This window comes from Panthera uncia, chromosome A2, assembly GCF_023721935.1.
Source record: "Panthera uncia isolate 11264 chromosome A2, Puncia_PCG_1.0, whole genome shotgun sequence".
NCBI classification, from domain to species: Eukaryota; Metazoa; Chordata; class Mammalia; order Carnivora; family Felidae; genus Panthera; species Panthera uncia.
Window position 1 is genome coordinate 19370176 of NC_064816.1, and position 12951 is coordinate 19383126.

Genomic DNA, 12951 nt, shown 5'->3' on the forward strand with positions numbered 1-12951 from the left:
TTGTGTTTCATGTCACTTTTTTAAAAAAGCAAACAGAACAATTGTAAGTCAGTATAACTGCCTATCAGTTTTCTTTATTTCTCTTTTTGTAAAATAAAATTTAAACTCCAGAAGGCAGTGTTGTTTGATCAAGAAATTGTCTGAACAGCTGGCTGGCTGACTGGGTGGTGAAAGGGATATAAACTTAGAGTATAGTGGGCACTGGGATGGTACTTGGTGTGAGTGGGGTGGGGGAGAGAGGTGGGAATAGAGGGCAGACTGCTGGTAGGCTCTTTGTTGCAATGGGGTTCACTAGGCTTTTTCTGCCTTTGCTCACCTGAAGAGGACCGCATTTCCAGGCTCTAGATGAAACATCGAAACTGACTCAGAGTGGCTTAAAGCTAGATGATCCTCAATCATGGCAAGTCCTGCTGGGGCAACCCTAACCAGACTGCGGGGGATTGGGGATTGGGTGCAGCATCAGTGCCTTCAGAGAATGGGAGATGACTGGTGGCAGGGTATGCAGACTGTCTTACACTGCATATGCCTTCTCCATTTGTTATCTGGGTTAGTGGATCTAACCATTGCCTCACAGAGAACTGTCCAGGGCTTTGGAATATGAGACGTAAGGGAAGGTGAGGGCAGTCCACTCTTTGTCTCCACGTTTGGTCCCTGTAAGGGGAGAAGCCCTATGGAAAGAGTCTCTGGAAGTTTGCAGAGGGAGAATTAAAGTGGCTCTGTGGGGGTTTCTTGGACAGAGAAAGGCAGGAGGAGACAAAGGCCAAGTCTGGGTTCATGAGAGGATTCATACTATTGGGGGAGAGGACTGGGAGTGGAGTGTGGGTGGGGCAGATGGCTAAGGTGGAACAGGTCTGCTTACACTTCTTTCTAGAGGGAAGAGGACTGCGTCTTAGCTGCCTTAGCTGGTGGCCAGCAGAGGTCTTGCAAAAAATCCCTACCAAAGGTTGGGCTTGCTCTGTTGGGAGCAGCCTGAGATGAAAGGGAGGAGTGGGGACTTGTGGCCAGCAGCTTCTATCACAGGTAGACTCTCCATTGACAACAGAGATGGTGAAGCTCCTAAGGCACACCCTGAACTCTGACGTGGGCATCTGGAATTCCCCAGCCAGCCTGAAGGAAGTGAGCAGAGAGGACAAGATGAGGAAAGAGCAGCTCCAGACAACGGTTTCTTGGGAGAATCTCATCAGATTCTGAGAAACAGGAAAAATGACCAGGTGAACATTGTGTTCAGAAGCTGTCTTGTCTCTGAACCATGAATTGGCCCTTATCTCACAGGAAATGCTTCCAAGTGTATAGCCCACTTGCCTGGAGCACCTAAAGGGTTTGATCATGTGTTTGATGTTCATAAGCAAAATCGAACTGCCATGACTCTGCCAGCCCAGCCCTGAGTGCCTGTGAGGGGCCAGCTGCTCTTCCTACCAGTGTTTGCCCAGAGTGCTGGGGATAGGCTTGGCCCTGTGGGTGAGGGTCATTCTTTCCTGCCTGGGGTTGGAACAGTGTGAAGTAGTGGGAAAGGAAGCCAGGATTATGAGTGTCTCCGTGTGTTCAGTCTGCCCTTTGCTAGTGCAGTAGTGGAATCCAGAATAAGATGATTCCCCTCCCAAATATCAATCCTCTGTGTCAGAGGCACCAAGGTAGCTCTTGGCTCAGCCCGTCATGTAGCCAAGCTTAGGAGCATAGTTGTTCCCTCTCCTACCCCTTCCACTGCAAGACTGGGCCTCTCAGGAGGGCAGAGTTTTATCTTTAGGGCTCTAGAAGAGTGCTTTGTATAGTTTGTAGGTCCTCAGAAATATGAGCTGAGGATTCAGCCTATGTTCAAGGAGTTTACACTAGAATACCTTAAGCTAGAAGGTCAGCCCAACCTCCCCCAGGCACTTCCAGGGCTCTGGGGAGGAGACTGCAAGGGGGCGGTTCCTGCTTAGCTCCAAGAGGGTAGGGCCTTAGTTCCGTTTCTTCAGTATCCCCAGCCCCTTGAACTGTCCTGGCAAGGAGTGTTACTCAGTAAATGTTGGGTGGAAGAATGACCACTCCTGTGGTTGGGGGTGGGGTGGGGTGGAGTGTTGGAGGCATGACTGATATTTGCGCTATTCCAGAGGTTGGATCCACTAGCTTCTTCCCTGAGTCCAAGCTGGGCGTCAGTTTCCTCAGTTGTAAAACGGGGGCAGGTAGCCTTGACTTGCTGGGTTCCCAGGTCCATCGGGAAGCTACAATGAGAGGAAGTGGCAGGACGAAGGGTACTACAAATAAATGCTATAGGCTGATACTGCTGTGCTGAACTTCCCAAGCCTCTTCAAACCCTTCACTCTGGTGCGGGCTTCCTTGGACCCAGTCTGGCTCTCTGCTGTGGGCGACCAGGCTGACTTACCCCAACACCTGGGGCCGGGTAAGTTTGTGGGAGGCAGGAAAGTGCTCAGTGGGCTCCGCCCCTGACAGCTCCGGGGGCTGGGCGCCGCTCGATGCTAAGACCGGGCGGGGCAGGCCTCCGCCCTCCGGTACCGCGCGCACGCGCCCACGGCCACGGCCACGTCCCGCCGCGAGAGGGGGCGGAGCGAGCGTGCGCGGCGGGCGCGCGCAGGCTCCGCGACCTAGCCTGGAGCCGCCTGCGCGGATCGGCGTCCGCGGCGGGCGGCCGCTGAGGTGAGGGCTGGGCCGGAGGAGAGGCGTCCCCGCTAGGGCGGCCTCACGCGCGCTGAGGGCCTGGAGCCTCCGTCTGTCCGGGCGCGACCTCAGGGGTCCCCGCGTCCCCTTCGTGACCCCCGCAGCCCAGGGCGCTCTTTGCATCTCGTCTCGCCCACAGCTGGGTCCAAGGGCCCGGCTAGGTCCAAGGGCCCGAACGCGACCTTGGACCAGCCTACCACCCCGCGTTGCCCCGGCTTCGGCCACGGGGCACGCCCTGAGCCAGAGGAGCCGGAGCCAGGGGTGGAGGGTGGGGGTTGGGGAACTGAGGCAAAAACCGCACTTTAGCTCCGCCCCTATCCCTGGAGGCCGCGCCTCAGCCGTGGCTGCAAACTTTAGATTCTCTTAAGTTACGGAGGTGTGTGAGGCCCCGTGAGGTCATGGCTGAAAAGAAAGGAGCTGGGTAAATAAGCGAGGCGCGAGTGAGCAGGGCTGGAAGCGCAGAGTGGGAGTCGGCGCACCTCAGTCCCGCGCAGGCCTGGGTCTTTCCGCCGCTCACTGGCACTGAAGTTTAAGGGCCCGGCTCACTGCCGCGGCGCAAGTGAGCAGCCTCAGGAAGCCTCGCTGGCTAGGGTCAGAGACGACCACCCCCGGTCTCTGACCCGAGGAGAAACCGATGTCAGCCACAGGGGCTGTTTCAAAGCTAGTTACAGAGGCTGGAACCCTCCAGGAAGAGTACTGTCCAAGAACAGGGGCATAAGCACAGCCCCAGTGAAGAGTTGACATTATGAGGCCGAGTTTGGCTTCTGATTTCCGTAAGCGGTAGGACGAGGTAGAGGTGCAGCCTTGTGGTGAGGAGGGAGTTCCTGTAGAGGCCCTAGTGGGCTTTCCCCGAAAAGGGAACAGTCAGGGCACGGTGCCCAGCTCAGTGGTGATTTTCTCTCTGCCCCCAGCACTGGAGTACTTGGAGCATTTGGTCCCTGCGGCGCTGGATGCCATGAGTTGCTAAAAGTGAGCCTGGCTTTTCAGGTGAGCTTCCTCGGCCCTTCTCCTGCCCTTTCTCTTGAGTATGGGGAAATACACTTTGCCCTGCCTCCCTCCTGTGCTGACCTAAGCTCTGGGGTGCATTTTCCCTCTCTTCTGAGTACTTTAGGAGGTGAGAGGAAGAGGGAGGTGGGAACTAAGTTCCTTTGAGGTAGACGGGGAATGTGCAGCCGAGAGGGTAGGTCAAAGTGAAGGATGGTCACTCTCAAGGCAACTGAGACCTAGCTGCTGAGTAAGAGCTTCCAGCTGAGAGCCTTGGGCTCAGAGATGTCCCAACATGGATTAAATGCTTGAGCCTTTCTGGAAATCCTGTCACTTGGGAGAAGAAAGTGAAAATGGCAGCCTGGAGTCAGACTGCCTGAGTTCCTAGTGCCTGCATTTTGGTCCAAGTCTTTCTATTTAGTACCTGTGTGGCCTTGGGGGAAGTCTCTTAACTTCCTGATCCTTACCTACCTTGTTTTGAGGATTAATAAAGTAGCTGTGTTTCAACATTTGGATAGTGCCTGGCATATAGTAAGTACCGTAGATTAGTACACTATAGTAAGTGAAAGATTTATCGTCATCATCATCATCACCAAGGAAAATAGGAATGAAACTAACTGGAGGCAAGATGAGTAGGATGGCCAATGCATCCAAAAAAAGCACAACTGTGGCGCAGGAACAAGGATGGCTAAGACCAGTGTGATGCACCTCCATGCTATGACATCAAAGGTTTAGGAGTTTAGTTTGCCTCTTTGTTAAGGCAAACACTATGTGTATGTTGACTCCAAAGACCATTTTTCAGCAAAAAATTTTGACACCCAGAACCCACAGGGAACAAATTATTCCATAGAGCTAAATTTCCCATAGGGCTGAAGCATTGATTTCCACCTCCCAAATCTTTTAAATTTTTGTTTATTTATATTTTAGAGCAAGAGTGCACGAATGGGGCAGAGGGACAGAGGGAGTGAGAGAGAAAGAGAGAGAATCTCAAGCAGCCTCTACACTCAGTGGAGCCTGATGGGTTCGATCCCAAGACCCCGGGATCATGACTCAAGCCAAAATCAAGAGTTAGACACTCAACCTACTTAGCCATCCTGGTGCCCCAAATCTTTTAAATTTTAAATACTTGGAGTGAGAATATTCCTCCAGTGGGTCACATGTTTCCCTTCCTCTTTAAACTGCTGTGATTTTCCACCCCCCCTGGGGGACTCAAATCAAGCCCTTTGTATAAGAGGGTTGGGCTTCTGGCCCCAAGCTTCATAGAGGGCTGGACATAGAGGGCTGGACAGTCTGCCTTGAATGGCTCACACACCAACCTCTATGTTGTGTTCCTGGCCCTGCTTTTGGATAGCTTCTCTGTTTCTTTGTTGTTGTTGTTTTCCTTGAAATGAGTGTCTTTATTGCTTGTAGCATACAAAAAGGAGGAATGAGGAAAGGCCAATGGGGAGGAGGGACAATTGTCAGATAAACGACATAAACACAAAAAGGAAAAAAAGACACCCTCACCTCACCCCAGGATGCCTTTCCACAAACTACCTAGTAGAGAAGGTGGGGTGGCAAGATCAAAACTACAAAAACTAATTCTAAACACCTGGAGATGCTGATGGGGAGAGGGACAGGGCAGCAAGTGGACCCAGCTGTGGCTCCCTCTAGGTTGGCACCCCTTCCCCATGGGATGAACTGCTTGGGCCAGGGATAAGCAATTGTTCTCCCTGGTGTGTTTCCATTTCTAACAAACTTGTCTTCCTCCTCTTTGTTTCTAATCTGTGGGCTGGAAAAGTGGGATGAAGCTTGTTAGTACCATTGGCTCAAGTCTGGGAAGCACAGTGCTGGACTTTGTTCTGGCTGCTTTGGCTGATTTGATCCGATCTTTCCTTGGTTCTGGATGGGTGAGCTTGCTGGATAGCAAGATTCTGAGGGCCCGATGTGCTTCACAAAGGAGAGTTTCCTATGAAAGTCTCTTCCTGTGGTACATTTTCCCCGTGGGGGTTTGTTCCTTATGGTTTCCCTATTTGTTAATAAATGATTGGACCCTGGCGCTTGCCCATCCTCCCTCTGATAGTGGTCCATGAGGCTTGGGGAAGCTGGGCAGGCAGTGTGGCTCTGCTATGGGAAGGAAGAAGTAAGGTAGGGAAAAGGCAAGCTGGCTTTCTTGCCCATCTTGAGGGAGGCTGGTCAGGGCTGGGAGTATGTCCATAGCTGACTCACTCCTGTTCACCTCTATGACTCAGTTTCCCCAGGTGTGACCAAGGCTGCCAGCTGACAGGCAGAGCTGTTCTGAGAGCCTCAACAATTGTGATTAAGAAATAAAGAGGCTTGCGGCTTCAGTCATCCTTTGTAGCTCTCTTCTAGGTCACTTCTGTGCGTAAACACCCTGGTCCCTCCTCCTCCTGGGTCAGAGCACCCAAGGCAGGGCTGAGGTTGGGCCATAAGTGGCTGGCGGGCAGGTGGGCACATTGGTCAGAGCAGGCTACCAGCCTCCTCTCCCTCCTGTCTCTTTTGCAGCTGTCTTGGGGGCACAGTGTCGGGGGCACAGAGCCATGTCTGACCTGCTTCTCCTAGGCCTGATTGTGGGCCTGACTCTGCTGCTGCTGCTGACACTGCTGGCCTTTGCTGGGTACTCAGGGCTGCTGTCTGGGGTGGTGGTGAGTGCCGGCTCACCCCCCATCTGCAATGTCACTGTGGCCTACAAGTTCCACGTGGGGCCCTACAGCGAGACTGGGAGGCTTTTCACCGAGAGCTGCAGTGTCTCCCCCAAGCTCCGCTCCATCGCTGTCTACTACGACAACCCCCACATGGTAAGGAGCCTCCTGTTCCCTGGCTGCGGTTCTGCCCCATGGATGGACATGGGGCCGGGGGGTTGTAGTTTCTGAGGAAGGGGTGGGAAAATCTGTGATCTGGTCCTGCAGACAACCTCTTCTCTGAGCTTGAAGCTCCTTCCAGATTTAGCTTGGACTCCTGTGCCAGGCATCCATATGCTCCTTTCTATTTGCCCAGGTCTGGTTCTTGGCTCATAGCTACCCATAGCTACCCATGGACTTCTGACTGCAGGGGGCCACAGCATTGTGTGTCTCTAGTTTCTGCCAAGGCTTTCGTCCCCTGCCTCCTCTTGCTGTCCCTCCCTCTTCCATCCCCATTTGAGGCCAGTACTCTAAGGCCAGGCTGTTCAGATTCTGCCTCTCTTTGGGGTCATACCTTGTTGTTTCTGTGCCTTCCCTCTTTTAGCTTTCCTGCTGTGGCTGCAGCTCCTGTGGGCTTGAGAGGGCAGGCCCTGGGCATGGGGCTTAGAATCCTACCTCTTCAGCCATTTTGGTGACTCCTGCCTTAGTCATATGGCATCTCTTTGGATGTCAAGCTGCCTGGTTGCAGGAGGGCCTGGTGGAGAGGAGGGGGCAAGTGGAACCAGGTGAGCTCCCCAGAATGTCTAGGATGCTGGGCTCACAGACGAGCCCAGCATCACTGGCACCCTGTGGGTGTCTGGCTGTACTTACAGCCTGTGGTGAGTCAGGGCTCACCAATGTGGCCTCCTGCCATGCCATGGGGTGGTACTGCCCACAGCTGCATGGGCTGGCAGCTCTGCCAAGAGTTCTTCAGCCTTCAGCTTGGAGCCTTGGCAAACAGGCCATTGGGAATCCCCAGCTCTGGTTTCCTTGTCTGAAGAGCTCAAGTAGGCAAGGCCTATAGCCTACCCACTGTCTGCTGACCAAGCCTCACTGGAGTACTTAGTCGAAACAAGGGTGTACTGACTGTCTGTGCCAGGTTCTGCATGACGTCTGCACTCCAGAGATGAACAGACCTGGCCCTTCCCTCAAAAACTTTCATGTGTTTGGCAAGTCAGCCCCATGCAAATGAATTTCTAATAGCCGCTATACTCGATGCCCACAGAGCTTTGAGCTGTGCATTTGGGGAGGGTACTCAAGTCTGCCTAAGAGGCTTAGAGAGGAGGTGGACTTTAGCTGGGACGTCTCCCATGAGTAGAACTTTGCTCTGCCACGAAGGGCCTCCTGACTGAGGGAAGTACAGCAGTAAAGGCTTACAGACATGGGATGACAGGGGAAGTGTGGCCAGTGGACATGTGTGGGTGAAGAAAGTGGTAGAAAGGTTCACTGGGCCAGGCAGTGGGAAGAAGAGCAGGTTGGGAGGCAAGGCACAGCACAGTTTGCCCCCTGTGACTTAGGAAGCTAACTGGATGGCAGGTGGAGGAGAGGAGGAGATGAGACAGGGAGGCCATTGAGGAGATTTGGCTGGGCCTAGGTGAGAGGTGACATGGCCTGGTTGAGGGATGAATAGATGATGAGGATTTGAGGTCACATGGTTGGGAGATGGCACTAAGTGGGAGTCTAGAGCACTGGAACCTTAAGTGGCATGGGGCAGGTGCTAGGCTTCGGGAAGCTCCTGGACCAGATGCCCGACCCCGACCCTTGCAGGGCTCCGTTATGTAGGTCCCTGCCCCTCTTATATGCCCTCCCCTGGTCTCTGCCCCTCTTTCCTCACCTGATCCAGTTAGAGACTCTGCAGGCCTCAGTGGTGGGAAGGAGGAGAGTCCTTGCAGTTGCCTGTTTCCTCATCAGCATGTCCTGTTCCTAAAAAAGCATGTTGCCACTTGGGTTGGAAATGCTAATTCCAGGATGGGAAAGAGCCAAAGCAGCAGTATACCTTGAGGTCAGTGCTGGAGGCTGGTCCAGGGAAGAGTGAGGTAGAAAAACCCTGGCATGTAGTGCTCTTCCCATGGCCTTCTAGCCCAGTCCTCCATACAATTGTCCTTGAGGTCAGGTGGCCTTGGGTGTCCAGGGTTGGCTGGGTGCAGCCTGACTTGGGTGCCAGTCTTGGGGGACCACAGCCTGAGAGTATAGCCTCAAGGCTGGCAGCCCTGGGTTCTGATTCTGTCTCATCACTGTCATGCTTTGGATCTTGATCGTGTCACATAATCTCTCTGGGCCTCTGTTTCTTCGTCTATAGAGCTGTGTTAAGATATCTGCTTCATAGGTTGTCTGGCAAGAATTAAATTAAGTGACACAGGTGAGGCATTCATCCTACAACCTGGCCCTCAGTAGCTGTTTAACAACAACAAAAAGGGTGGACAAAACATTCATATTAATTAGGTACACTGAGACATTAGGCTGAGCTCTCATGACCTAGGCCTAGACCTTGGCTTGGCTATGGACATCTGGCTGGCTCAGAGGACAAACGTATAGGTCAAAGTGGCCCCTCTGATCCTGTTCCTCTCAGTCCTGGGTCACTCTAGAAGATACTGTGTCCATATTCAGAGCTGGGTTATACCCTGACACCTGGGATGGCTCAGGGATGCTTAGTCTCCACCTACTCTTAGAGTTGGGCAGTATATTTCTGCCTAGAAGAGATTCTCACAAAAGCTTCAGGGAACCATGGACCCTCAGACTTCAAGTGCTCATGACTATCACAGACTATCTGGTCTCTAAGGACCTAAGGCCACAGGTTCCACAGTGCTTATGTTATAGAGGAAGAGACTGAGGATCATATAGCAAGAGTTGTATTGATCTCACACAGTTCACGCATGCTTTTTTTTTAAGCGGTATTTGAACACTTGATCTATGCCATGCTGCTGGGCACTGGGGCACCTCGGGGACCAAAGGGCCTAGCCCTCAGGACCTCTCAGTGTGGGTATATCAGGGGACCCTGGGGGAGAAACCCCACCCAGTCCTGGGGAAGACTAAGAATCCAAGCCTTCTCCCTCGGCTGCCTCCCTAAGCAGTGTCCAGCATGGAGCCCTGTGTATTTGTGGTTCACAGAAGGAAGGGACAGGATCTAGGTTGCACTGTTGTGTGGCCCATCCCCACACCCTCTCCCTCTCCCAGCTGAGCACAATGGGGGCCAGAACCTGCTTCTGTGTGAATGTAGGGAGGAATGAGGCTATTTCAGGCTCTGTGAGTGGGACAGGGAGTGACCAGGTGAGAGGTGGCCACCTGCTGTCATTGCTGCCCTCCCCCATAATGTGTGGACTGACAGCTCTCTAGCCACTCCCTTTCTAGGCCTCAGCTCCTGGCCTCAGCTGGGCAGGAGGACGCTGGTTTCTGAGAAAGGCCTGGTGGGGCCTCACTTGGCTGTGGGCCCAGGAGTGACACCGGAAAGGGCACCACTGAGGCGGGGTCATGGCAATTGCTGTGGACTCTTTTGTGTCAAATGCTGTTTGAGCATATATATCTCATCAGCTTTGTGTCCTGGATTTGTCAGCATATATATGTCAGTCAACTCCAGATCCTGGAGTTCTGTATGGGAGGAAGTTGCAGGGTCTGGGGAAGTGTTGGGCAAGATAAAGGATTCCATTCTCTATCCCTGAGGGCCTTTGGAGAGGTAGGACGAGGAATGAGGGAGCATGTGACAGGAAGTGGACAGACCCTGGCAGTGACTCATAGGTGTTCCTTCCCTCTCCAGGGCCCAACATTCTTGGAGTGCAGCCATTTCTTCTTCTAAGGACCAAGGGAGGGAGTGCGTTCCAGAGTCAGTCACTGATCTGTGCCTGCTCCCTTCCCTCAGTGCACAAGCATGTGAACACACACATACACACACACACAGATCCAATTCTGCCCTTGTAAAGCTGGAGAAGGGTCAGAACTGCTCTGCTCTCAGCCCTGCTTCTGAGGTGCAGTGTGGGGGTCTAGACAATGACTTTAGCCTCCCCTCCTTGGCCTGGTCCCTCTGGGAGCCTTGGGTGTTGGTGGGAGGGAAGGAGCTGGGAAGAAGACCCCTGGTGGCTCACTTGATCCTGGCCAGCTCTGGCCTGTGGATAGGCTGTACTGGCTCAGCTGCTCTCACCACGCCCATGGATCTGTCCTGTGTGCCAGCCTGGCCCTCCACCTGTTGCCCCACCCTCTGCTGCTACCGCCTCCACTGCTGTTTGGGCCTTAAGCAACCTGTCTGCCTGCCCTTGTGGGGAGCCTGACTGAGGCAAATGGGGCGTGGTAGCCAGTTCAGTTTACCTGGCTGAGGCCTAGGAGAGGGTGCTTGCCCTAGGCATGGGGCAGATATGGGAACTGGTGGTGCTTGGGTTCTGCCTTTAGTAAACTAGACTGTATTGAAGCTCCTTTTTTCTCTTGAGTCCACTGAAAGCCAGCTTGGGACCACCACGTCTGCAGGGGCTAAGGCTGGTAAGAGTATGGATTTAGGCCTGTGCTGCACTTCCCCTTCCCCTTTAGTGTGTTTGGGGATGGGGCGTCCTGCACTCCCAGGAGACATTGAGACCACATGGACCCTGGGAAGGAATGAGGGAGTGGGATTTCCCAGGGTTGACCCTTGACAAAGGGCAGTGGGAATGTGGGCTAGCTGGTGTTTCCCAAAGCCCAGACCATTCCCTACCTCAGTTACCTGCGATGATTTTCTACTAGATGGAGTCCAGGCTTTTGCTCTATAAGCAGTTTAACTGTGTGGGGCAGCCCTGGAAAGGCACACCCCCTCTTCTCAGCAGAGCTGTCTTTGGTAGGGAGGAGGACTGAGGTGTGGTGTAGGAAGAGAGGGCTTTGGACTCTTTCTGAGTTTGAATCAAGGCCCCACTGCTTCCTGGAGTGTGATTCTGAGTGAGTCACTTGGCCTTTCCAAGAATCTCTACCTCAGGGGTTTTATTTCTCTAAGGACTAAGTAATAAGGGTAAGGCCCAATACCTGGCCCCCAGTAGATGCTTAGCACTCTTGCCTACCCCCACCCCCATGCCTCATGTCACTAGAACTTTGTACTTTTGGGAACCCTGCTTGCCTGCCTCTGGCCTAGCCTCCTGCAGGTAGCCTAGGCCATGTGAGGAGGTACAGCATAGAGAGAGTCCATTGTGCAGGCCATTCCTAGCCAAGCTAGGCCCTCAGGGATAGAGAATGGAATCCTTTATCTTGCCCAACACTTCCCCAGGGCTGTGGCTGCTCTGTTCCCCTTGGGGGGGGGGGTACCAGTGCAAGTGAAGGGCATTGTTGCTGTTTCTCCCCTTACTATGGGCAGCTCTGGGCTGGATATGCTGACCAGGGAGGAGTCAAGGCAGCCCTCCAGGCCTGAGATTGGCAAGCATTGCACCTCTCCTTGTCAGATGTTGCAGGTTATGGACCTAGGGCTGGCCATTTCTACTGACCAGCCATTGACCCCAAAATGGGCCAGCTGACACCATTTTCCTTTCCTGGATCCTGGAAGATAATCAGTCTTGTCCTATTTCCAGTGAAGTCTTGGCCAGACAGGAACCTTCTTTTCTTCTTCTTTTTTTAAATGTTTATTTATTTGTTTTGAGAGAGAATGGTCATGTGTGTGGGAGGGAGGGGCAGAAAGAGAGAGAGGGAGAGAGAGAATCCCAAGCAGGCTGTGTACTATCAGTGCAGAGCCCAACATGGGTCTCAGTCTCACACACTTTGCGATCATGACCTGAGCCAAAATCAAGAGTCAGATGCTTAACTGACTGAGCCATCCAGGCACCCTGGGACCCTCTTTTCACTATGGCTTCACCAATAGGGTCAACCTGTTACTGCAAGACCTCTCTGGAAAGGGTAGTGGGGCCAATTTGTGCCCAGAAGCTTTAGATTCCAAGCAGACCACCCTCTTCTCCCATGCCAGAACTCAAGAGGCCTCATAGCTCTTGTTCTAGGCATAAGTACCCTGAGAAATGACTGCTACAGGGAGGAAAGGGAGCAAGCAGATGGAACTAAGAGGCCCAGGCTGACCTCCTAGGGCCGGGCCCAAATAGAGACATTGTATTGAACCAAGGTGGGTGGAGTTTCTAGCTATCAGGACATTCCTTTATCTTCTAGGCTCCTGACAACCTCAGTGGGCCATTCTCTTGGAGGTGGGCATGGGCTCTCCAGGGAGCCCAGGGAAGCCTTCCCCTGCTCCTAAGCCAGCTTTGCCATTCCCCAGCTAGCCTTAGGGCCTGTTCCCTCTTCTTGCTGGTGCCTAGTTCAGCTGCCTCCCGGCTCCAGCTTGGTACAGAGCTGCTTAGTAGTTGGTGGACTTGCTGAGTAACCACTTAGTTTGCCCCTTAGCCACTGGCCAGGGTAGAACAGGGTAGAGGTGGTGGGTGGGGGACAGGAAATGTCCTCACTTGTGGAAATGAGGGGTTGCTCAGACAGAAAGGAAGAACCTGTGGCTAACACACCTTCAAGATCTCAGAAGTCGTGCCTCCTTATTAGCTGCTTCCCTTTCCTTTGATGAGCATTCCTCTTTTCAAGTTGGAGGAAGAAAAGTTTTGCTCATGTGCAGGGCCCCTGTGTGTACATGTGTGTGCATGCGTGTGCTGTTGCTGAGCACAGCCCAAGAACTTAATGTGTGGACAGGATCCTGGGCCATTTTGTCTAGAAGCCTAGAGTGGTG

The 12951-nt window shown here is 53.2% G+C and overlaps 1 protein-coding gene across 3 annotated transcripts in view; it reads left to right on the forward strand.

The window, feature by feature from the left end:
* The first annotated feature begins 2194 nt into the window (after positions 1-2194).
* TEX264 (testis expressed 264, ER-phagy receptor) overlaps positions 2195-12951 on the forward strand; it is a 30837-nt gene continuing 20080 nt past the window's right edge. The window contains exons 1-3 of one of the 3 annotated variants that reach the window (XM_049640574.1): positions 2195-2380; positions 3567-3642; positions 6145-6437. In XM_049640574.1, coding sequence (XP_049496531.1) covers positions 6180-6437 — 258 coding nt within the window. In that variant the 5' untranslated portion in view covers positions 2195-2380; positions 3567-3642; positions 6145-6179. Of the gene's footprint in view, positions 2381-2619; positions 2635-2660; positions 3077-3566; positions 3643-6144; positions 6438-12951 lie in introns of those variants that run through there. The other 2 variants (XM_049640576.1, XM_049640577.1) reach the window with 2 other exon arrangements.